At 59.3% G+C, this 21536-nt stretch overlaps 1 protein-coding gene across 3 annotated transcripts; it reads left to right on the forward strand.

Moving 5' to 3' along the window:
* The first annotated feature begins 816 nt into the window (after positions 1 to 816).
* On the forward strand, positions 817 to 20553 carry SCARF2 (scavenger receptor class F member 2). 3 transcript variants are annotated; one of them, XM_040081146.2, is made up of 12 exons: positions 1163 to 1214; positions 6527 to 6585; positions 7407 to 7449; positions 8068 to 8169; positions 8483 to 9002; positions 9100 to 9318; positions 9697 to 9825; positions 12136 to 12239; positions 12313 to 12430; positions 13826 to 13947; positions 18095 to 18247; positions 18561 to 20553. In XM_040081146.2, the coding sequence occupies exons 5-12, from the start codon at positions 8521 to 8523 to the stop codon at positions 19763 to 19765; spliced, it is 2532 nt and encodes an 843-aa protein (XP_039937080.1). In that variant the 5' UTR covers positions 1163 to 1214; positions 6527 to 6585; positions 7407 to 7449; positions 8068 to 8169; positions 8483 to 8520; the 3' UTR covers positions 19766 to 20553. The 3 variants fall into 3 exon arrangements, with proteins under 3 accessions (XP_039937078.1, XP_039937080.1, XP_039937081.1); XM_040081147.2 differs by lacking the exon at positions 1163 to 1214 and adding an exon at positions 7255 to 7321 and having other exon boundaries at positions 6530 to 6585; XM_040081144.1 differs by lacking the exon at positions 7407 to 7449 and having other exon boundaries at positions 817 to 1214.
* Positions 20554 to 21536: the final 983 nt, after the last annotated feature.

Consider the following 21536-nt stretch of genomic DNA (forward strand, 5'->3'; position numbering starts at 1 on the left):
GGCTCTTCTCCTGCAGGCACCACTTGGCTCCCACGGGTCCTACATGGATGCCAACAGACTGGTCTAAGCTGCCAGAAACATGGAGATGCCAGATCACTGGCATCTGGCACCTCCTGGACCTGCAGGAGAGCTGCACACTGGGGCTGTTACTCGCCTGAGGCTACCAGACCTTTGGGGAAGCCAGATCCTGGGGCTGTTGGGCATCTGAAGCTGCTGGATCCCTGGGTCAGGCGGATACTGGGGCTTTCGGGTTCCTGAGGGTGGCCAGACTGCCACGACAGACCCTCGGGTCTTTGGTCACCCGGGACTGTGGGACTCCTGGAGCTACCAGAACCACAGGTCAGACAGATCCCAGGGCTGTTGCGCATCTGGGGCTGCCGAATCCCAGATACAGCCAGAGCCTGGGACCGCCAGACCTGCGGGACAGTCAAAACCCGGAGCTGCTGGACACCCACAGCTGTCGAACCCCTGGAGCCGCTGGATCCCGGGACAGCCAGACCCCCGGGGCTATCACACTGCGAGGGACTCCAGGGGCTCCGGAGCTTCCAAACCACTGTGACAGCCGATGCACGCTGCTACCGGTTCGCGGGACATCCACATCCCGAGCCACGGGACTCTCGGGACACCCGGGACACCCGGGAGCCGCTGGACCCCCGGGCTGCACTGGAAACCAGGACTCCGCATCCTCCCGTTCCCCCTCGGGGAGCCTCCCCGCTTTCGGCGGCGCTGCCCACCCGGCGGAGCCTTCCGGGGCCGTCCGGGCGGCGCTGCCCGGGGCCGGGGCGGCAGCGGCAGCGGCCCCCGGAGCCCGGCCCGCCGTCAGGGGAACCAATGCGGAATTTCCTGGCTGGCGGCGGAGCCCCTCCCGCCGCCGCAGAGAGGGGAGCGGGGGAGGCGGCGGCGAAGCGATCGCAGCGCGGCTTCCGCCCGCCGAGCGGCGGCGGGGACCGGCGGGGACCGGGGCGGCCGGGGCCCAGGAGCGGCGGAGCCGGGGCGGGGGGGCAGCGCCCGGCCCCGGATGGGCTGTGCCGGCTCCGGCCGGGCCCCGTCGCTCCGCCGCTGATGGCGGCCCGCGGGCTGCGGCCGCCCCGCCGCGCCCGGGCCGGGGCCGTGCTGCTGCCCGCGCTGCTGCTGCTGCCGCTGCTGCCGGTGCTGAGCCGCGGAGCCGCCCAGGAGCTGAACCCCCGCGGCAGGAACGTCTGCAGGGCCGGCGGGTAGGAGCGGGGGCGGGCAGGTGTGCGGGGCGGGACGGGACCCCCAGCGCCGTGCCGGAGCGACGGGACGGGACGGGACGGGACGGGACGGGACGGGCTCGCAGCTCCATCCCCCATCCCGGGCGGCCGCGGCGCTGGGTGCCTTCCAAGACAAAGTCCGTCCTGTGCGTGGCTGAAGCGGGGGGAGCCGGCGGCGGGGAGAGCGTGAGGAGCTGAGCCCGAGCGGGGCCAAGGACGTGGGGGCTGGTCCTGATCCCCAGGGTGCTGCGGGGACCCCGTTCTGGATGCCTCCGGAGCTAGTCCTGGATGGCCGGGGACGGTTCTGCTGTAGGGAGCTGGGTTTGGGTGTCTCTGGGGATGGAGTCGTGAGACGGACCCTGCTTCCCTGGAGCAGGATCTGCGCTGGGGAGCCGGTGCTGGATGTCCCCGGGGATCGGGTTGCACTGCTGACCCTGGGCTGGTGGGATACAGGATGCTCTGGGTATCACGGTGAAGCTGCCCCAGGCTGCTGGGGATTTTTGAGTTGGCAGCCCCAGGAGCCTCGTGTTTCGCTTCAGAAAGTGGGTGCTGGCACTGTCTAGCTGTCCCAGGGGTCACATCCTGCCTGCCTGCCTGGGGTCAGGGTCTCAGGGGGTGGCACAGACTTGTGCTTGCTCCCAGCGCTCCCCGTGTCCCACAGGTCCCTTTGCAGAGTATCACCGCAGCCGAGCAGCGCTCGGGCTCGCTCTGCCCAGGCTCCCGGGCCAGGCTTGTCCCAGCAAAAGGGGAGAGAGCCCACAGCCGCTGCCTCCCCCCTGGGAGAGCTGGATCCCCAGCACTTGATGGGGGGCCCGGGCCATAAATGCACCTTTACATCTCGCCTGTGAGGTCAGACGAGTCCACAAGGAAAACATGTGCTTCGAGCGAGAGGGGCCGCATAATGGCTCCATTCAGCAGGGCCACAGGGCGCTGGTGCCCCCTCCTCAAATTACAGCCAGAGTTTCCTAAGGAGGCATTTCACGAGCCAGAGCAGCCGCAGCTCCCACCGGTGCTGTTCCTTGACAGGGAGCCGCCCCTCCTTGGCTGCCCGCGACTTGCACAGCAAAGCTGCCTCTACATCTTGGGATGGCAGAGGGAACTGGAGTAGTGTCCCCACCCTGTTCTTTGTATCCTGCCCCACTTGCTGGGGATGAGGTGCCTGGGTTCTCCCCCGTGCAGAAAGAGCCCCTCACCCCTGCCGGGTGAAGGTGGGGGAGGTGCTGCATCAGCACCATGGGGCTCAGACTGGCTCACTGTGCCAGCAGTGTGTGCCACGGGCTGTGCCAGAGGTACTGGCTGTTGAGTGGGACGGGGTGGTTGTGTCCATCCTCTGGCAGGACTGGGCCTGAAGGCAGCCTAGGAGCTGGGGATGGTGGGGCAGAGACAGTCCCTAGGAAGCTCAGATCATGTTTGAATAATTTTCTTTCCTTCACCCTCCTGCAAACCCTTCTTCCCTCTCCACGCACTCACTTGGCACCCACCCCCATCATTGCTGTGTACAATGGATGTGGGAGACCCCCCACATGTTACCATCCAAACCCATCCCAAGGCCCTGGTGCTGCAGGTCCTGGGGCCAGGGACAGTGGGACTGGAGGTGGCTTTGGGAGGAGGTCCCATTGTCCTCCAGCCAAGGCTGTTGGAGCTTGTTGGGCCCTCAGCTCTGCAAAGCCCTTCCAGGCATCCTGTGGAGATGCCACCACAGGTTTCAGAAGGCTCAGGATTGTGTGACTTCTTGAGACCTGGCTCCCAAGTAGAAATTCAAGGAATAATTTAGGGCAGAAGAAAAGGGCGTATCTGGGTCTCTTTGGGGTTTTGTGTTCTAAATTCAACTTGGCCTTAAATTTGAAGTTCTTTTATAACTGGTTTCCTATTGGTATGACCAAAGGTGCCAGTGGGGGCGGCCTGGGCACTGCTTTGCCCCTGTCCTGGTCTCTTGCTAACACTCTTTTCCAATCTTTGGTCTTCAATTTTCCTCCTCTGCCTGAAAGGTTTCTATTTATTCCCATGATCCTATTCCTGCCTCCCCTGGGGATGTCTGTCTGTCTGTCTGCACCCTGAGGCTGGGGTCAGAGAGCTGCAGCTGTCACCAGCTGGGGAGTGCCAGTGCCTGGGACCCAGTGGTCCCAAGAGCACTGTGTGCCAGCTGAGTGGCCCAAAGGGATGGGTGACACAGAGAAAGATCCCTGGGATGATGCTTAGAAGGAGCGTCAGGGCAGGGATGGAGAAGCACTGGGGATGGGGAGGGTGCCAGTGGTTCTCTGTGCACCAGGGGTATGCTGGGTGTCCGCAGGGCTCCTCTGCAGCTCTCTCCTGGGTGGGAGCTTGGTGGTCTCACATGGAACCACAGGCAGCAGCTCCCAGCTGAGCCCCAGTCTTGTTCCTGCTTCCAGGAACCTCCTTGTTCAGGGCTCCTCCTTGTTCAGGGCAACCTGTGCTGGTCTGATTGAGGAACACCCCTCCTGCCTCAGAGCCCTCTTTATAGCCATTGGTAAAGTGATTTCCAGAAGCGGTGTAGGATACTAATCCACGAAAAAAAAAAAAAAAATTCTACCTCTGTGAAAAGCTTGGGATCATTAGCTGAGATCCCAGTGATGCTCAGCATGAGTAGGACATGGCTGTGGGCCAGGGACAAGGCTGGCATGAAGGACTTGTCCCTGCAGGTGACAGCTCCAGCTCTGCCCACATCCCACTCCTTTTCCTCCACATCAGTTGAGGTCTCAAGCCCTGGCTCTCAAGGCCAGGGCTCGAGACCTCAGCTCAGAGGCAGCTTTTCTGTTTTTCTTTTGTTTTGGTGTTTGTTTGTTTGTTTGTTCGGGGGTTTTTTGGTTTTTTGGTTTTTTTTTTCCCAGCATTTGTCGTGCTTTGAAGGAAAGAAAGTATTTGCGTACTGGGTGTCTGCAGTGCCATGTCCATGTGGGTCGGGAGCAAGCTTTTAAACACATCTCCCAGTTACCCTTTTCCAGTGGTCAGGGGGCACATGGAGCAAGCCCTTTGTCAAGGATCTGAGGCCATGAAACACCTTTTAGTCCCACGCCCTGACGAGCACTGGTGAGCTGCAGCCAGCACTGACCCTCCGTGGGCTGGCTGTGCTCGGGGACCAGTCCGTGTACCCCACTGGGAGCAATGGTTTCCCAGTGTCACATCCTGGCTACCTCTCCTTGCCACAGGACCAAGCTTATTTGCTGTCAAAGCTGCTGATAAATGAGGTGGGGGCTGAGCAGGGTGTGGGAGGCCATCAGCAGGCACGGGGAAGCAGAGATTAGCTATCGGGGAACAGATAAGCCTAAATCCTGTGAGGCAGTGGGCTGGGTCCCAGCTGGGAGGGGTCATGGTGCTGCTCACCTCCTCCAGCTCGTGGCAGAAGTTTTTTCCTCCTGCCACCATGTTCCAGTAACTCCCAGCTCCCCACCATCAGCTCAGGTTTTTCATCACAAATGATGCTTTTTGGCACATTTCCCGTGATGCCCTTTTTGGTGGCCAGGCTGGGCTGTTGGAGATGGGTTTCCAAAGTGGAAGGGTTTCCTCTTGCAAACCTGTGATGGTTTCATTCTAAAAGCCACCAAACTGAATTTCTAAAGGGTGGAGTGGTGAAAGCAACCATGGGTGCAATAATGAGGCTTTGGCCACGCCTTGGGAGGGCAAGAGCACCATGGACCCTTCACCTCTGCCTGAGTATCCCAGCACAGCTGGCAAAGCTTTTTGGGGGGCACAACCTGAAGCCTCTTGCAGAGAAGGACCTTGACTCCAGCCCACCCAGTCCTCAGGAAGGTGATATGGTGGTTGGCCCCCCTTTGCCGTTAAACCCGTGCATTCCGTGGGAGCAGAGCCCCGCATCGATCCCCGGAGTTCCTGCGGGGGTGTTTGTGCCGCTGCCATCGCAGCATCGCAGCGGCTGCTTCCACAGGATGAATAGATGGAGCTATTTTGGGCTCCGGCTGCAAGGCATTTTTTCCAGGCCTTGAATCATTTTTGTGGTTCTTTTCTGCCTCCTTTCCAACTTTTCACTGTCTGCCACAAAAAGGGAGACGCAGTGCTCCTGGCCGGGCCTTGTGGGTACCACCCGCCGAGGGGCTGGGGCGGGAGCTGCAGCCCCAGGACCCCGCTTTGGCCGAGGGGCTGCTGGCAGCTCCCTCCCCGGCCCCAGGATGAGGCGGTCTGGCAGCCAGACGTGGTCCTGTGACTGCGCTGAGTTTTGAGCAAATACTTCCTCACTGTCTCCTCCTCTTCTGCATTTGTTACATATAAAGAGGAAAAGGGGGAAAAAAAAAAAAGAAAAAAAGAAAAAAAAGAAGCAGCGAAATGCATTCCAGGCTGCACTACCAGACCAGCCCGGGTGAAGTTTTCCTTGACTGCAGCATCCGCCTGGGTTGCTTGTGACCCTCCAGCATTGCTCCCTTGCCTGTGGGACCAGGTGGTGTGGGTCACCCCGAGAATGAGTGGCTGGCTCCAGGGATGAGCAGGGGTGCACAAGCAGGGATTTCTGAGGGGTCGTGGGCAGTGTACTCCCCACGCCCAGTTGCAGCATCATGCGCCCCCAAACATTTGCTTGGGGTGGGGTTTTGACGAAGTGTGGGTGAGGTGCCCCTACATGTCCCTTCCCAACAGAGAGCTGAGCATCCCTGGCTGAGCCTCTGAGTGGCTCTGAGCCCCCATCCTGGTCAAGCCTGTGCCAAAGACGTCCAGCCTGATGATCCTGTGCCTGGCACTCCCTGGAGGTAGTGGCACTCCAGGACTCTCAAGAGCTCAAGACACATTCCAGTTGCCTGCTGTTGGCATCCCCCTGCTTGTACATAGGGACATTCCCTGGGATCTGGCTGTGTTCCAGCTATTCCAGGCAGGTGGTTCCAACCTGCCTTTGGGGTTCCATCCCCAGGCCACAGTGCACCAAGCCTGGGATTCAAGTCATGTTTTCCCCTGGGATATTTAGAACATTCCCTTTTTTCCCAGCTTTTTCTGGGAGGGTCTTTGGACTTTTTTTTAATTTTTTTTTTGTAGAGGTTGCAACCATGACTTTTGCTTTTTTCATCGCTCTTTATTAATGGGAAAAAATGGTCCTGTTCTTACTCCTGGCATCACCTTTATGGCTGGCGGGGCATCCATGGGATCCCCTAGCAGATCCATTCACTCACTGTGTGCTGGAGGAGGAGCCAAGAGCTCTTCTTCCCCTTTGGAGGTGTTGAAGCCCCCAGTAGGACCTCTCACCACCATGGCTTCAGTGCTCCTGGTAGGTTTTTGGGAAGGACCAGGATGTTCTGAGGGTTGTAACTATTTGTGATGTTTTTTTATTCCTGCAGTTCCTCAGTTCTCGTGTGCTGCCTGGGATGGAGGCAACAAGGGAGCGAATGTTTAATAGGTAATGTGTCCTGTGGCTGGGACCCCCTGTCCTGGGGACCTGCAGCCAGAGTCCTGCCTCCCTGCAGTGCTCCAAGCCAGCACCATGTGGATGGAATGGGTGCTCAGCCCCAGTGTCAGGGCTCACAGAGCTGGTGGGGTTTCTTTCCTTACCAGCTAGCTCTGGGTCTAAGGACTTGGGGTGCTGCTCAGGGTCCTAAGGGACAGTGAATTGTCCCCCAGGGTGAAGGTGCAGCTGCGGGGATGGGACTGAGATTCCCCACAGATGCTGCAGCAGCATGGGGGCCTGAGCCAGAGTCACCAGTGAAGCTGAAGCTGCCTAGACAGGGCTTGTGGTCTGTCATGGCTTCACTGGGGAGAGGCTGCTGGAGCTGCCAAAGACCACTGAGCTTGGACTGGGGTTGTACAAAGTGTCACAGTTCTTTATTGGGGGCCACAGTGAGCCCAGCATGGATGCTCAGCATGAAACCCTGGGAGCATCATTCCCTGCATCGCCACCGCAATGAAGACGGCTGCTTTGGGGCTCGCCCACAGTCTCGGCTGGCCACAGGGCTCACCATACCCCGGGAGAGCAGGAGGTGGCACTTTGCACCTGGGCCCAAAGCCCACATAACCAACTAACCCACTGTGTACGAGCCCTGTAACCACTCGCTGCATGTGTTGGGAACAGGATGTGGCCTGTCTGGAAGGGAGAAGGACAGGATCTGCCAGGACAGTGGGGGGAGGATGGTCCCACGGTGAGCTGATCCCATCTCCTGCCCCCCCAGCCTGCTCTAACCTTTAGACTCACTGCTCCTAACCTGTGTAATCTGTCTATTTTAGGGCTTTCTATAATATCCATCACCGTAGGTCTAACAGCTCCCAGGTAAGGTGGCCGGGATGGGTGGTTGTTTCTCTCCCTCCCAGTGCCTAAGGAAGCTTGTCCAAGGCGGTGTGGGATCTGCAAGTGCCGCCTGCACCGTGGTGCTGCCTGTCCCTGCTGCCTGCCCCACGTCCTGCGCTTGCCTGGCTCCAGACACTGGCCTCAGCGTGAGCTCCCCTCGGCAGGAGAGGGGCTGTTGGCCTTTGGGGGCAGGTGGCCATGTGGGAGAGGCAGCGCTGGGATGGCAGTGCCCACAACCCCTCCTCTCCATTTCCCCTTCTCTCCTCTAGCAATGTGGAGCCGAGCAAGGGACAACATCACTGGGTGCAGCCTCTGGCAGGGACATGGCTTGTCTGGGTAGCAGGAGGCTGGTGGCCGGGATGGGTGGCGACCTATCTGGGTGGCAGAAATGGAGCTGAGCTGGGTGACAGGAAGCTGGTGGAAGTCTTCTGGAAAGGGTCCCATCCAGCCCATCCAGCTGCTTGCCAGGGTGGTCACAGCACCACAGCTCAGCAGCACTCAGAGGGTCACTGCACGGCCCTTGTTCTGCTCTGGGGGAGTCTGGGAGGCTTTAGGGAGCGAGCACTGGTACTCACACCTGCTCTCTGTACATCTGTCTAGCCGTGTGCGAGGGGAACTTCACCTGCAAGGAGAACGAGGTGTGCGTCAGGCCTGGCGAGTGCCGCTGCCGCCACGGCTACTTTGGTGCCAACTGCGACACCAGTGAGTACTGGCGGGTGCCTTTGTGTCCTCGGGGACTTCACCGGGGTGGACCTGGTTCATCCTGAGGTGACTTTTCAGAGCAGATCATCGGGGATGGAGCTGTGAATGCTCTTGTTCTGCCCTTGTCTGTCCCCTGGCTCTGTTTCCCGCGGTATTGTCCCCTTGCCAGAGTCTCCTCTTGGATCCAGGGCGCTGAGGAGAGGAGAGGGAGGCCTGTGGTCAAGGGGTGCTGTTGGGACTGGGGGTCTCCGTTCGTGCCTGGTGGTGGGGTTGTCCCTGTGGACAGTGCTGAGGCTGATGGCTCTCCCCACAGAGTGTCCCCGGCAGTTCTGGGGTCCTGACTGTAAGGAAATGTGCACCTGCCATCCCAACGGGCAGTGTGAGGACGTGACGGGCCAGTGCACCTGCAACCTCAACCGCTGGGGCCCCAAGTGCGAGAACATCTGCCTCTGCAAGCACGGCAAGTGCGACCAGAAGACGGGCAAGTGCACCTGCGAGCCCAACTGGTGGGGGCCACAGTGCTCCAGCTCCTGCTATTGCAGCCACAACTCCCAGTGTGACCAGCAGACGGGCAACTGCCTGTGCCAGCCCGGCTGGTGGGGCCGTGGCTGCAACAACCAGTGCTCCTGCAACAACTCGCCCTGTGAGCAGTTCACGGGGCGCTGCCAGTGCCGCGAGAGGACCTTCGGGCCTCGCTGCGACCGCTACTGCCAGTGCTACAAGGGCAAGTGCAACCAGGTGGACGGGACCTGCACCTGCGAGCCCGGCTACCGGGGCAAATACTGCCGCGAGCCGTGCCCAGCCGGCTTCTACGGCCAAGGCTGCAGGAGGCGGTGAGTGGCCGGCCCTGCCGCCTCTGATCCGGCACCAGGGGGAGGTGGCGGCGGGAGGGTTTGGGGTGTGCTGGGTGATGGGTTCCCCTTGTCGTAGGTGTGGGCAGTGCAAGAGCCTGCAGCCGTGCACCGTGGCCGACGGGCGCTGCCTGACGTGCGAGGCGGGCTGGAACGGCACCAAGTGCGACCAGCCCTGCTCGCCCGGCTTCTACGGAGAGGGCTGCGAGAAGCTCTGTCCCCCCTGCAAGGACGGCCACACCTGCAATCACATCAATGGCAAATGCTCCCACTGCAACCCGGGCTGGATCGGAGACCGGTGAGTGCAGCTGGCTGCAGAACTGGGTTCCGAGAGAGCGGTGCCTGGCTTCCCCTGATTCTCCCAGGGAGCAGGGTCGCTGAAGGGTTGTGCGGCCCTGGAACCAATCCTGGGCACAAGAGCTTGCGGGAGAGCATCCCAGCTTGAGAGCTGAGCCCCACTGCAGGCATCCAGGGTCCGAGGGACACGGGGCAGGGGTTTTGCAGGCTCCCTTCAGTTCCATGGCCATGTGAGTGGGCTCGGTCCATCCCTACACCCCTCTACTGGCTTCCAAAAATCACCATGGTGATATACAGCCCTGTCTCCGTGCATGTGGAGGGATGCTGGAGAACCCTAAGTGCTGTGGGTGCTCCAGCCACTTGCCCTCATCCCTCCCAGGTGTGAAACCAAGTGCCGGAATGGGACATACGGGGACAACTGTGCCTTCGTCTGCAGCGACTGCGTCAATGGCCAGTGCCACTTCGAGACTGGGCAGTGCCTCTGCCACCCCGGCTCCCATGGCACATAGTAAGTGAGGCAATGGTGAGCACACCTGGGAGCAGCTCGGGGCTCAGGTGATGCTCAGGCACCTCCTGCCCCCTTGTGTCCTGTGCTGTTGCCAGCTGAGAGGTTTCCTGCAGTGGAAGTGCTCACGGGCAATAGTTCGAATGATTTGATGAGCAGAGGGGGAAGGACAAGCTCACAGAGTGCAAGGGGTGTTGCACTTTAGAAGAGGCCTGTTTGGCAAAAACGAATCAACAAAGTAGTGGTTTGTTGGGGGTTTTTAAGTTCAGGGTGGAATTCCTATCCAAAAACAGAGAGAAAACCACATCCCAGAATAACAAACAGCCTCACAGGCATGGCATCCATGGGGGGCTCCTGCTTAAAGCTCTGCCTCTGGCTGTGGTGTGTCCCAGGCCTCTCCTTTCCCCCACTCCAGGGGCACAAGGACCATCAAGGGTCTGCTCACATCCCCAGGTAGTTTTTCCCAGCATGGGACTGAAATGTTGTTTGAAAAGACGAGGAAAGCGTTTTCCACCCAGCTGGGACATGCAGACAGATCCCCCAGGTCCTGCCATGTGGTGCTCAGGTTTTCCCAGCAATTAACTGAGGGTAACAGCAAGGACAGGGATTTGGAGCTGGCATCTTGTCCATGTGGGCCTTTCACTCAGTGCATAAAAACAGGGAGCATTTGCATTTTGGGGGGATATTTGGAGGCTTTGCCAACCACTTGTGTTGGAACAGTTGCTGGGCACTGGCACCAGTTCAGGATGCCCGGGCTGGGCATCATATCCACCTTTGGTATCAAAGGCCAAGGTGAGAGGGTCTGAATGCTCCTGGGGGGGTGTGGTGATGCTTTCAGCACAGTGCCAGAGGGCAGAGTGTGGATTAATCTGTTCTGAGACCTAGCACAGGACTGGGAAGGTGGAGAGGGGGATGCTCAGGATGCAGCCTTGGTGCTGTGCCAGGCTCTGCAGTCAGGCACGCTCAGGAATGTTACGGGTGCTCAGGCAGATCCCTGTGACTGTATCCAAACCAGTGTTTTTATCAGCAGGGTACAATTTTGCTAAAAAGGGGATTTCTGCAATGAGGGCAGAAGCAATGTCCTTGCCATGCAACATGTCCTCTCAGCTCTGTGTCAGGAGGAGGCTAAAGGAGCAGCTGCTAAAATATTTATGTGTGCACAACGTGCTTTTTATCTTCTCTGTCTTTCCCAGAAATGTCAGTACTCTCCTGGATAAAAATCACCCTCCTCTGTTCCCCCAAAATCTCAGCCTGGGGCAGAAATGTGGGACCAGGTTTTGCCTTGCTGGGGGATTATCCTTGCTCCTGTTCTGCTGCATTAGCTGCCTGGTGCAGCAGAGCAGATGCAGAAGCTCAGCACCCATCCCGGCAGGCACGGGTTGGACACACGACTGGCACATGACAGGCACACAGCAGGCACGAGGCTTAGCCAGGGTAGCCCTTTGCAAGTTGTTGGAGTGTGAAATGGGCTGAGCCACCTCAGGACGCAGCACCAAGGGCTGGAGACATCTGTGTCCCCAAGGGAGTGGGTTTGGGCTGGGGCCCACTAGCTCCTTCCAGCTGCAGCCGCTCCAGCTGGGATGCAGCTGGCAGAGGGTTTGGTGGCCAGCAGTGCTGCCAACATCTCCCACCTCCAGCTGGGTCCTGCTCTGCGGTGCCTGGCCCACGCTGGGGGAGCAGGTTGGGTTGGACCCGCTCACACCACGTCAGGCCCTTGAGACTTGTGGATTGGTGCCCTTTTATGCACGTCCCCATCATCTCCGTGACACCATCGGGAAGTCATTTTACCAGCAGTGGAGATTTGGCACCCACCAAACTGGGAGGGTCTCAAGGCTGCTCTGATGTTTTTCCTTCTTGGAGGCAAAAAATGTCGATCTGGGCACCTTCCCAGCTTGTGGTCACTGTGACTGCCTGGCTTGGTGGGGGGTGGGACTTGGGGTGCCATGGCCACATCACCACTGAGATGAGCTGGAATCCCTGTGTGTGACACAGGGTTTAAATGTGACTGCTGGGTTAATGACCTTCCCTAATTACCGTGTCTAATGGTGAAGTCCCGTGCAGAGGGCAGTAAGAGTTTCTGAGATGCAGCTGGGCCAGATCCCCTGAGTAGTGGCCAAAGCCACTGCCTGTGTGATGGGCTCCTGATCCCTGTGAATTAAGGGTTCCCCCAGGGTGCGGAGGAGCTGTGTTGGAGCGAGCTGGAGGAATGCTCCCTGAAACATGGAGGGTTTCAAAGAAGGCGGCAGCCAAGTGGTCCCCACTGCTGTGCCCGGGGTGAGGGACGCCACACTCTCATCCAGCCCTTCCCTCCAGCTGTAACCTGACTTGCCCTCCTGGACGCTACGGAGCGAACTGTGCTGAAACCTGCAGCTGCCACGACGGCGCCTGCGACCCGCTGACAGGGGCCTGCCACATGGGTGAGTGCCGGGGGCCGGGGCTGAGCTCTGCCACGGGGCTGGCCCTGCGCTGAGCCACGGCTCTGCCTTGCAGAGGCCAACCAGAGGATGGGGGTGATCGGGGCAGGGGCCCTCCTGGCGCTGCTGCTCATCCTCCTGCTCTCCCTGCTCTGCTGCTGCTGCGTCTGCCGCAAGAAGGACGAAGCTGGCAGGTAAGTGCCGGGGCCGGGAGGGATCTCGCCTGCTTGGGAATGCAGAAGATCAGTGGGTTCTGGGATTGACAAGGGGATGCAGAGACTGTACTGGGACAGCGGTTCCGTAGGGAAACTGAGGCAGAACTGTGCTGCCCGCATGGTGCCATGTGCGTACCTGGGTCTGAGCAGTCCTGCTGCATCATCAGGGCTGATGGAGGTGTTCAAGGTGAGCTCTTCCAGGGGAACCCCTCCCTGCTCACCCTGACTTCGTTTCTCACTTGTGGACCATCATTTCATGGAGACCTGCCAAGTCCCCTCTAGTCTCTAGGGTCTGAAGCTTCAGAGGGGGCCCTGAAATACAGTGAGGGCATCACAACACGGCCAAAACCCTCAGAACAAACCCCTGGACAAAAGGATGAGGCCTCGGGGGTGTGTGGGATGCTGACTGTCCCACATGGGGTTGGATGGTCAGGGCTGGGAGCGGGGGTTCTTGCAGCGAGGTCAGGATGCTGACAGCATTTCAGCAGCACCAGGTTAACATCCTACCATGAGAGTAGGAGTAGGGACAGAGCCAAGGCGGGGGAAAAGGTTTGTGCTGCCCAGCAAGGGTTGAGAAGGCTGTTGCTGTTGGAGCCCCTCCAGATACAGAGAAAACCCCCTTGTGCCGCCAGCCACTGCACAGGAATTTTCCAGAAGCCTCCCCTTGCAGCCCTGCGAGCTCAATCCCAGCCAGGTACAGCTGGCTTGGAGAGCCTGCGGGCTGCAGGTCATTATCCTGCAGATAAAGCACAAACCCATCGGCTGAGGGATGGCACAGGGAGAGGGGGAATGGCTCCAGACAGGTTCCTCTCTCCCAGGGTGCCTAGACCACAGTGACTGCTGGCTGGCCCAGGGTGCTGTCTCAGCAGGGTCCCTTGCAGGGGGTGGTGGCATGGCACAGGTTCCCTAGAGTCAACTCTCAAAGCCACTCTCCTGCAGCTGTGGAAAATTGCTTGAAAACATGGCCCCGCAGGAGGCTTCAAAATGAGAGAGCAAATAAAGAGAAGCCACCTTTGGCTTTGAGATGTGATGACTTTTTTTTTTTTTTTTTTTAAGATTTGGTGTCTTGACCAGGCATTGCAGGTATTTTGGGGCTGCACTGCCAATGGCCATGGTTGGATCCCACCATTCCCTGGCACTGCTCCACATCCTGGTGTGGCACAAGCTAGTGCCTGGGGCTGGCAGCGGCCTCCTTGGGTCCTCAGCTCCCTCAGCCTGGGCACGCCCCCGCTTTTCATCCACCCCATTATCACTCCAAAAGCCCTTTGCGCTTGCAGCATCTGTGAGCTCCTGCCTCTCTCTGTTGTCCATGGAGGCTGTCCCCACCCCAGCAGGAGAACAGTGCCTCTGATAGTGCCATTACCTTCTCTGCAGCTCCAGCCAGGACCCAGCAGCAGCCAAGAAGCCTCCAAGACGTTTGTGTGGGCGGTTCAGTAGGATTGGGATGAAGATCCCACGCATCCCCCTGCGCCGCCAGAAGCTGCCCAAGGTCATGGGTAAGGAGCTGGGGTTTGGGGAGGGTGCAGGGGGCCAGGTTTTACTCCTGTCAGGGCAGCACGTGTGGCTCACAGCACCCTTTGCAGCCCCAAAGCAGGGCAGTGAGCATGGCAGGGCAGTGACAGGGACACACGGATCCCTGGGAGGATTTCAGTGGTTGGTATGAGCTGCCTGGCTTGTAGGAGCTCAGCCCTTTCTGTCAGCAGCTTCTGGATCTCCAAGCACATTTTGCAAAGGTTGTACCTGGTTCTGGAGCTCTGCTGAGTAGTTTTGGGTTTACTCTCCTGAGGTTCCCCTGGAGAGGAATGGTCCCTGTCACTCAGCAAGAAGCCTTGTTAGTGCTTTTGGTCCTGAAAGTAACCCCCGGAGTCAGAGCATCTGGGCAGATGCCCACCCTCCTGCCATGTGCAGCAGAGTTGAGGATGGAGGGGTAGAGATTTGGATTGAGCTTCCCCCTCTGCCCAGGCACAGAATTGGCTTGTAGGGAGCTGCTCACATCTGGCAAACCCCCTGACCTGGCACTGTCAGGACTCTTGGGGACCCCCTGCATCCCAGCAGCTGGAGAATGCTGTCCCCTGCACTCTCTGAACTCTCCTTGCACCTCTTCCCAGCATGGGGAGCTGGGTATCTGCTGCAACCTCTTTGACTAAACTTTGTGTGAAGGCAGCAATCCCCACCACGTGCTGGGATGTGTTTCAACCCCAGCCCTCTTCCCGAGGGCATGCCATGCTGGTGGAACCCCCAGAGCAGCCCCACCCTGGCACACAGTGGCTCAGCGTGAGGCTGAATCCCTCATCCCAGGCAGGGCACGGAGGTGACCCCCATCCCTGCACACCATGCATAACCTTCAGCATCCAAGCTGGAGGATAGCCCCTCACCACATGGGGCACAGCCCGGAGCGGCGTGTGCCAGGGTCCAAGAAACATTCCTGCTGCAAGGATAAGAGAGGATGATAGAGGCTGTGTTTGTGGAAGTGGCCAGGGGAGGGCCTGGGGAGGACAGAGGGTGTCTGTGTGCAGTGAGGGCAGGGGGGCTGCTGCAGGCAGCTGGCGCCAGTCCAGCCTCTCTGTGTACACAGGCCAGCAGCAGCCCTGGAAAGGCTGAAGGTGCTCAGGATGGTCTCAGGTCCCAGCAGGACTGGGGCTGTTCCTGGAGTCTGTCACGGGGCTGAGGGTTGTCATCTCCCTGGAGGGAAAGGCTTTGGTCAGGGCTTGCCTTGTGTTGTCCGACACAGCGGAGTCCGTGCGGGTTCCAGCAGCTCCCAGTCCTACAGACGTGGTCTGGCAGTGCCTTCAGCCCCCTCTGGGCCTGGGGACCCCAGGGTGACTGGCACCTCTTGGGTTGCCTATAGTAGCCGCATCCCTGATGCCCAGTGACCAGGATGCGATGTCACGTCCTCCCCTGGGGCTGTGGAAGCCACAGTAGCCAGTACCCCCTGGCAGGGGCCATTTTCTCCCTGTGGTGGTCCTGCCTCAGCAGAGGGGTCCCAGGGTTGCTGAAGTACCCCATCCCAAGGGTCAGGTCAGTGCTGGAGGTGCTCAGGACCTTATGGGGATGTTACAGTGAAACTGGTGCTGGCTGATGCCCGGGCAGTGGTCACCCTGGGTCTGCCCACAGTCCTGGCCATGTGTTTGCTGACACCTGGTGGGTTTTCTCCTCTAGGCTCAAACATTGGTGAGCGCAAGCCTACTCACGGTAGAACATTCCCAGGTTGGACTGCAGGTCTTGAAGCCCGGTTAAAGCTCATCGGGTGCCTGGAGCCTCAGGTTCCTCCCTCAAAAGCTGCTCCCCACCCTTGGCACCAGCTTTGGATCCACAGCATCTCCCCAGGGATCACACCTGAGCTGGCAGCCTGCAGGACCACACCCTGGGCTTACACCAGCAGCTATAGGGCCAGTGTTTGGGTGTCCCTGTGTGTGGGATTTGCTTGTCAGGTGTCAGTGTGGGTCTTGGTCATGTCACCCTGAAGATGCCAGGGATAACCTGAGCCCTGTCCCCTCCAAGCAGCAAAGCTCAGCCAGCCCCAAGGGTGATGTGGATTGTGAGGAGCTTGGGATGAGTGGGAAGGGGTGGCCAGAAGGACTCTGGGATCCCTCTCTCAGGGTTCTTCCGCTGCTCTTCTCTGCCTCATCGTGGCCTTAAGACCAGCTGGCCACTGCGCACGCAGGGCTGGGGTTGTCATCCTGATGCTGTGGCTCTGGGAGATTTTGGGGAGTAGTGACAGGTCAGGATATGTGGGAAGCATATACATTTCTCTCAGCCCCAACAGCCAGGGAAGAAATATCCCTGGCAACCGTGCTTGAGCCTCCAGTCCTCCCGAAGCTTCCAGGTGCACTATATATCCTCATTTTATAATCTGGCTGTGTCCTGGGTCTCACTGGAGTCCCGGAGTCGTGGCCATGAGTCCCAGCCTCTCGTCACGCCTCCTCTCAGGAAGCTTCTCCCTTCATCTGCTTCCAGACGGCTGCTTTTAATTTTCTCTTTTTGGTTTTTATTACAAGGAAAGCCATGTTGGAACTGCTGCTTCGCTCTCTCTGGGCCATTTGCTCTTTAAATATCTCTGCTTGGGTCTTTTTTCCCTTGCTCCAAGAAGCCAAACTATGCAGGGGTGAGTGTGCAGCACTGCTGTCATTTTAACAGCCCATGGCTAAAGCCAGATTCCCTAATAATGGATAAACGTTCCAGTGGGCATCCCAATAATCCTAAAAGTTATTTTATTGTAAATCAGGGATGTGCTGCAGGGTTCAAAGAGTCCAGTCAATTGCAGCATGACTGGGATGCAGTTGGGATGTTCGGTCAAAGGTTAAAAATACCTGGAAATGCCCATGTACAGCTGGGACCCTCTCTGTGCATGGGGTTTTCATGGAATCACAGAATATCCCGAGCTGGGAGGGACCCACAGGGATCATCAGTCCAGCTCCTGGCCCTGCACAAACACCTCAACAGTCCCCCCCTGTGCCTGAGAGCGTTGTCCAAATGCTCCTGGAGCTCTGGCAGCCCTGGGGCCCTGCCCATTCCCTGGGGAGCCTGGGCCCTGCCCAGCACCCTCTGGGACCTCCCTTTTGCAGCCCTTCATCCAAAGCAAGGCTGGAGACAGCTTGTCACTGTCCCAGGGGACAAAAGCCAGTGGAAGGGGGAAAAGGGGTACAAATGCATCTCCTGCTGCATGGCTCTCTGGGAGGGTCAGTCCCTCATACCAGCTGGGTGCTGCCTCAGTTCTCTGCGTACCCAAGGAGGATGCTGAAGCTGTGGGCACATGGAGGAGCCCTTCAGGATGTGTTGGGACATGAGCTTGGCCAGAAAAAAGCCTTAAAGATTACCAAGCTGGAAAAAAAAGTCACTTCAGCCCAGACACCTCTTAACTGCTCATCTTCTCTATTTTGTTTTATTAACACCGGTTTTCCTCTGGTGGTTTCTCGCTTCCACGTGGCTTCTCTGTGGGTGGCCCCTTGGCAGAGGAGCAGTGCCAGGGTGTGAAGGGAGGGATACTCTCACTCATCTTCAGGAGGGAAGAAGCTGGCAAAGGAATCGAGAAGTGGCAGAACTGGGGAAATGTACATCCCCCTGCTACAGGCTTCCTTTGATCATCCTTCTGCATCCATGTGCAAAAGTGCATGGAAAAGGAAAATGCAGTCAGTGATGCTGAAGTGGGAATTAGTAGAATTAAAGCCAGCAGGTAATTTTCTCCCTGGGAAGGGGACAGTCACAGTGCCAGGACCCTCTCTGCAGGGTGGCTGTGCCAGATTGCACGGCTCATGAGTGACCATGACGACACTCACCAAGTCCTCATGGGACCCAGGGTTTGGGTGGCTTGTCCCTCCACCTTGTGCATCCTCAGTTTGGGCAGCTGGAGACAGGGGTAGATGGAAGTGTGAGGCTTGAACAGACTCTGCTGCCCACAGCCCAAGCATGGAGCCTACTGTCACCACCACTGCTGGTTGGTGGTTTCTGTGGCCACTGGGCTGAGGGACCTGGTAGGACTGTGCAGCAAGAGGTGTCCCCGTGCCTTGGATGCTGTCCCTGTCCCTGACACCCAGCAGGAAGCTGGGCAGTGGGGAGCTGTACAGCATCCTACCCTCCTGGCTGGCAGCAGGGACTGGGGGGTTTGGCAGAACAGGCACTGATGACAGTTCCTTGTCCTCACAGTGGCCCACCATGACCTGGAAAACACCCTGAACTGCAGCTTCATCGAGCCACCCTCTGTGGTGGAGCAGCCTTCCCCATCCTGGTCATCCCACGGCTCCTTCTCCTCCTTTGACACCACAGACGAGGGGCCCGTGTACTGTGTCCCCCATGAAGGTGAGCAGGGAACAGGGTGCATTCCCAGGGGACTTCAGGGACAATACCAGGGGCCTGCTCCATGGAGGGGTGTCATTCTTGCATGCTGGGGACTGTGTCGTCCTGGTTCCTCGTGCCCCAGGAGGAGTGCAGGTTCCCGTCACGCCTCTCACACGGTCTCAGAGCTCCCTTCTCCAGCATTTGCTGCTCCAGGGTTAAGAACCGGATCTCTGACTGGGAGCCTAACTGGGAGAACGCTGTCCTGCAGGAACACCTCAGTCCTTCCCCTCCTCGGGCACATCCCTCCTGACACCGCTGTGCTCTCTTCCTGCAGAGAGCGTGGGTGACAGCAGGGACAGAGGGACACTTGCCAGCGCCAGAGACAAGCTGGCGGCCCCGATCAGCGGGGAGGAAGCGGGCGAATACACGTTCCTGAAGGAGACGGGCTCTGTCAGAGCCTTCCCGACCGACAGCAGTGAGACGCCCCTGCTCAAGTCCTCGGACAGTGAACGCTCCTCCTGCGGCTCGGGGTCGGCCGGCGCCGCGCTCTACGCCAGGGTCGCCCGCCTCTCCAAGCAGTCCAAGGAGGAGGAGGATGCCGCTGCCGAGCCCCACAGCCCCGGGAAGCCGCCGTCTCCGGAAAGGACCAAGCCCCGTCCTCCAGACCCGGCCACGAAGCCTAAAGTGTCCTGGATCCACGGCAGGTACGGCTCTGGCCAGTCCAACTCGCTGCCGCCGCCCGGTCAGTGCCCAGAGCAAGCGGCCGCCCGTTCCGGCAGCCCCGAGCAAGGCCAGGGTTTGGCCAAGAGGAAGAGGAGCCCGAGCGAGACCTCGGCCAATGTGCAGGGCAGAGCGGAGGAGAAGGGCGGCGCCCGGGGCAAGGAGAAAGGGCAGAAGCAACCCAAAGAGCCCGGCGTCCCCGAGGGCAAATCCAGCCTCTGCGGGGAGCTCCAATCATCGTCCAAAGCCAAGCAGAGGAGCAAAGCCGGCTCGGAGCCGATGGAGACCATCAACGGGGCGGTACAGAACGCCTTCCGAAAGATGGGTGTCTTCCAGCCGGAGCGGCGGGCCGGGGACACCAGGGATGCTCCCTGTAGCCCCGGCACCAGCAAACCCCGCTCCGAGCCGCTGCATCCCCAGCTGGCCTCCGAGCTGGCCGCCCAACTGAAGGAAAAGACTCAGAGCCTCAACAAGGGGGACGGAGGCATCCGGGCGAACGGGGTCGGTGCCCAGCGGGAGAAGCCCACCCCTCCACAGAAAGCCAAGCGTTCGGCGGCCGCCGGCAGCCAGAAGACCGGCAAACCCTTGCTGCCCACCTCTCCCCATCTGCAAAAACTGATCCCCGCGGCGGCCGAGACGGCAGCCGGGGAGCCCAAGTGGGTGGAGAAGCCAAGTGCCGGCAGCGGCCAGGATCAGACTCTCCCCACTGAGCAGGCAGCCAAGAAAACCCCCATTAAGAAGCCTCCCAGGAAGAAGAGCCGGGAAGCGAGCCTGGAGCCGCCCAGGGCAGCTGCTGTGCCTGCTCAGGCAGTGCAGTGACCGGGAACCGGGCACCGGCCCCGCAGCGGCCGCACACCGGCAAGAAGGACATTTGCCAGCACAACCAGCGAACGTGGGAGCCTGGACTGGGCTGGGGGCACTGGAAGAGCCTTGATCCTCCCTTTATCCCCCTCCACCTCACCCATCCCCCTTTTTGCCTTAGTCCCCCCCGCCCTAGGTCCCGATCCCTTCATCTGTGCCCTGCTCCTGCTCTCTGCCCTCCCTCCCCGCGCAGGGTGAGACCGCAAGGAGCCGGCCCGGCCGCCACCCCGGGGGGCTCCGTGTGTGGCTTATCCCTCCCCCCCCCCCCTTTTTTTTTTTTTTTTGTAGCAGTATTATCGACCGCATAAGCAGCGCTTGTTGTACTAGACGTGCCCACGGTATATTCTGCAGTAACCGAGCCGCTCGCGTCCCGCGCTCCACTCCGGTCTGTCGGGGTCGTGGAGCACGGGAGAGGGAGGGAGCTGCTGCTCAGTGCCCAGGGCAGTGCCAGAGACGCGCCCCACATCCATCGCTGGCAGCAGCTCCCCTGCCCCGGCGCCCTCCAGGCACAGCTCTCCACTGCCGGTGCATGCTGGAGTGGGGTCGAGCTGGTTTCGACCGATGCCACCCTCCCTCCCCTCCGAACCTGGCGCTGCTCCTGGCCAGGAGAAAGCACTATTTATGGATGGAGCTGGAAGCCCTTAGGGCTCCTGCATCCCATCCAGTGGAGCTGGAGGGATTAGTTTGGTATGAGAGAGCCTGGGACCTCTGCAGAGCGCTTTCCTAATAAAAATGTATTTCTTCTATAGCTGGGTGCCATCTATCCCTGTCCCGGCCTCCCCGTGGGTGGGCAACATGCCTAGCCTTGCTTGGGTGCCACCTGGTCCTGAGTGGGATCCAGTGGGAAGATGGATGACCTTGAAGCAATATAGACAGGTGGTCACAAGCAGCAGACAGGATGGGAGGCAGGTCCCCAGTGGGGCTGCTGCTACATGTGCTTACCTGGCATCAGAGATGAGCCCTGAGGATAAGATGAGGAGTTTCTCTTTCCCCAGTATCCAATGGCTCCATTGTCCCAATGGCTGACCAGTCCGATGTTCAGACACTCTTCAGTGGAGCCTGGGTCAGACCCTGAAGTTCAGGGGAGCTCTGGCCACTGTGCAGAGAGAGCCCACCCCTGGGTGCTCGGGGCCGGGGCGGGGGGGGGGCATGGGGGTGAAAGCTCTGAGCCCAGCTTTCTAACCCCCTGCCCAGGGGCTGCCATCCCTGTTAGTATCGGGGGTCTTCACACAGCCTCAGGCATGATGCTGCCAGAGGACAAGGCTGGGACATGCCCAGAAGCTGAGGCCTCTCTCACACAGCTTCTGCCCAAGATTCCTAAGCAGGACTCTCCCTGACATTAGAATTGAGGCTGTCTACTTCCAGGGGAGCCAGGAGCATTGGTGCCCACCACTGAGCCATCCTGAGCCATTCCCACAGTGGGGGATGATGTCCCAGAAGACCACCAGGCCCAAAGGTCAACCACAGCAATCTCAGAGGCGATGGAAAGCTGGCAAACACCAGAATGGGATGAGACCACGTGGAACCAGGACTGCAACCAGCCCAGCACAGCACTTAGGAGGGGATGGGGCTTTGGCCCACACCTGGGCATGGCTCAGCATTGTGTAGCTGGAGCCAGCACAGTACCTGGCACTGGCTGGAGAAACATCATCACACAACACAGAGTTGAAGAATGACATCACAGCATTGCTTCCCAGGCTTCTGGTCATCTTTCAGAGTTCCTTCACTC

Source organism: Hirundo rustica, chromosome 17 (assembly GCF_015227805.2).
Source record: "Hirundo rustica isolate bHirRus1 chromosome 17, bHirRus1.pri.v3, whole genome shotgun sequence".
Lineage (NCBI taxonomy): Eukaryota > Metazoa > Chordata > Aves > Passeriformes > Hirundinidae > Hirundo > Hirundo rustica.

Coding starts and splice junctions, on each gene's coding strand:
- SCARF2 (XM_040081144.1), top strand. CDS start 832: ATGCGGAATTTCCTGGCTGGCGGCGGAGCCCCTCCCGCCGCCGCAGAG. Junction 6,586..8,067: donor AGGGAGCGAATGTTTAATAG/GTAATGTGTCCT, acceptor ACATCTGTCTAG/CCGTGTGCGAGGGGAACTTC. Junction 9,003..9,099: donor GGCCAAGGCTGCAGGAGGCG/GTGAGTGGCCGG, acceptor CCCTTGTCGTAG/GTGTGGGCAGTGCAAGAGCC.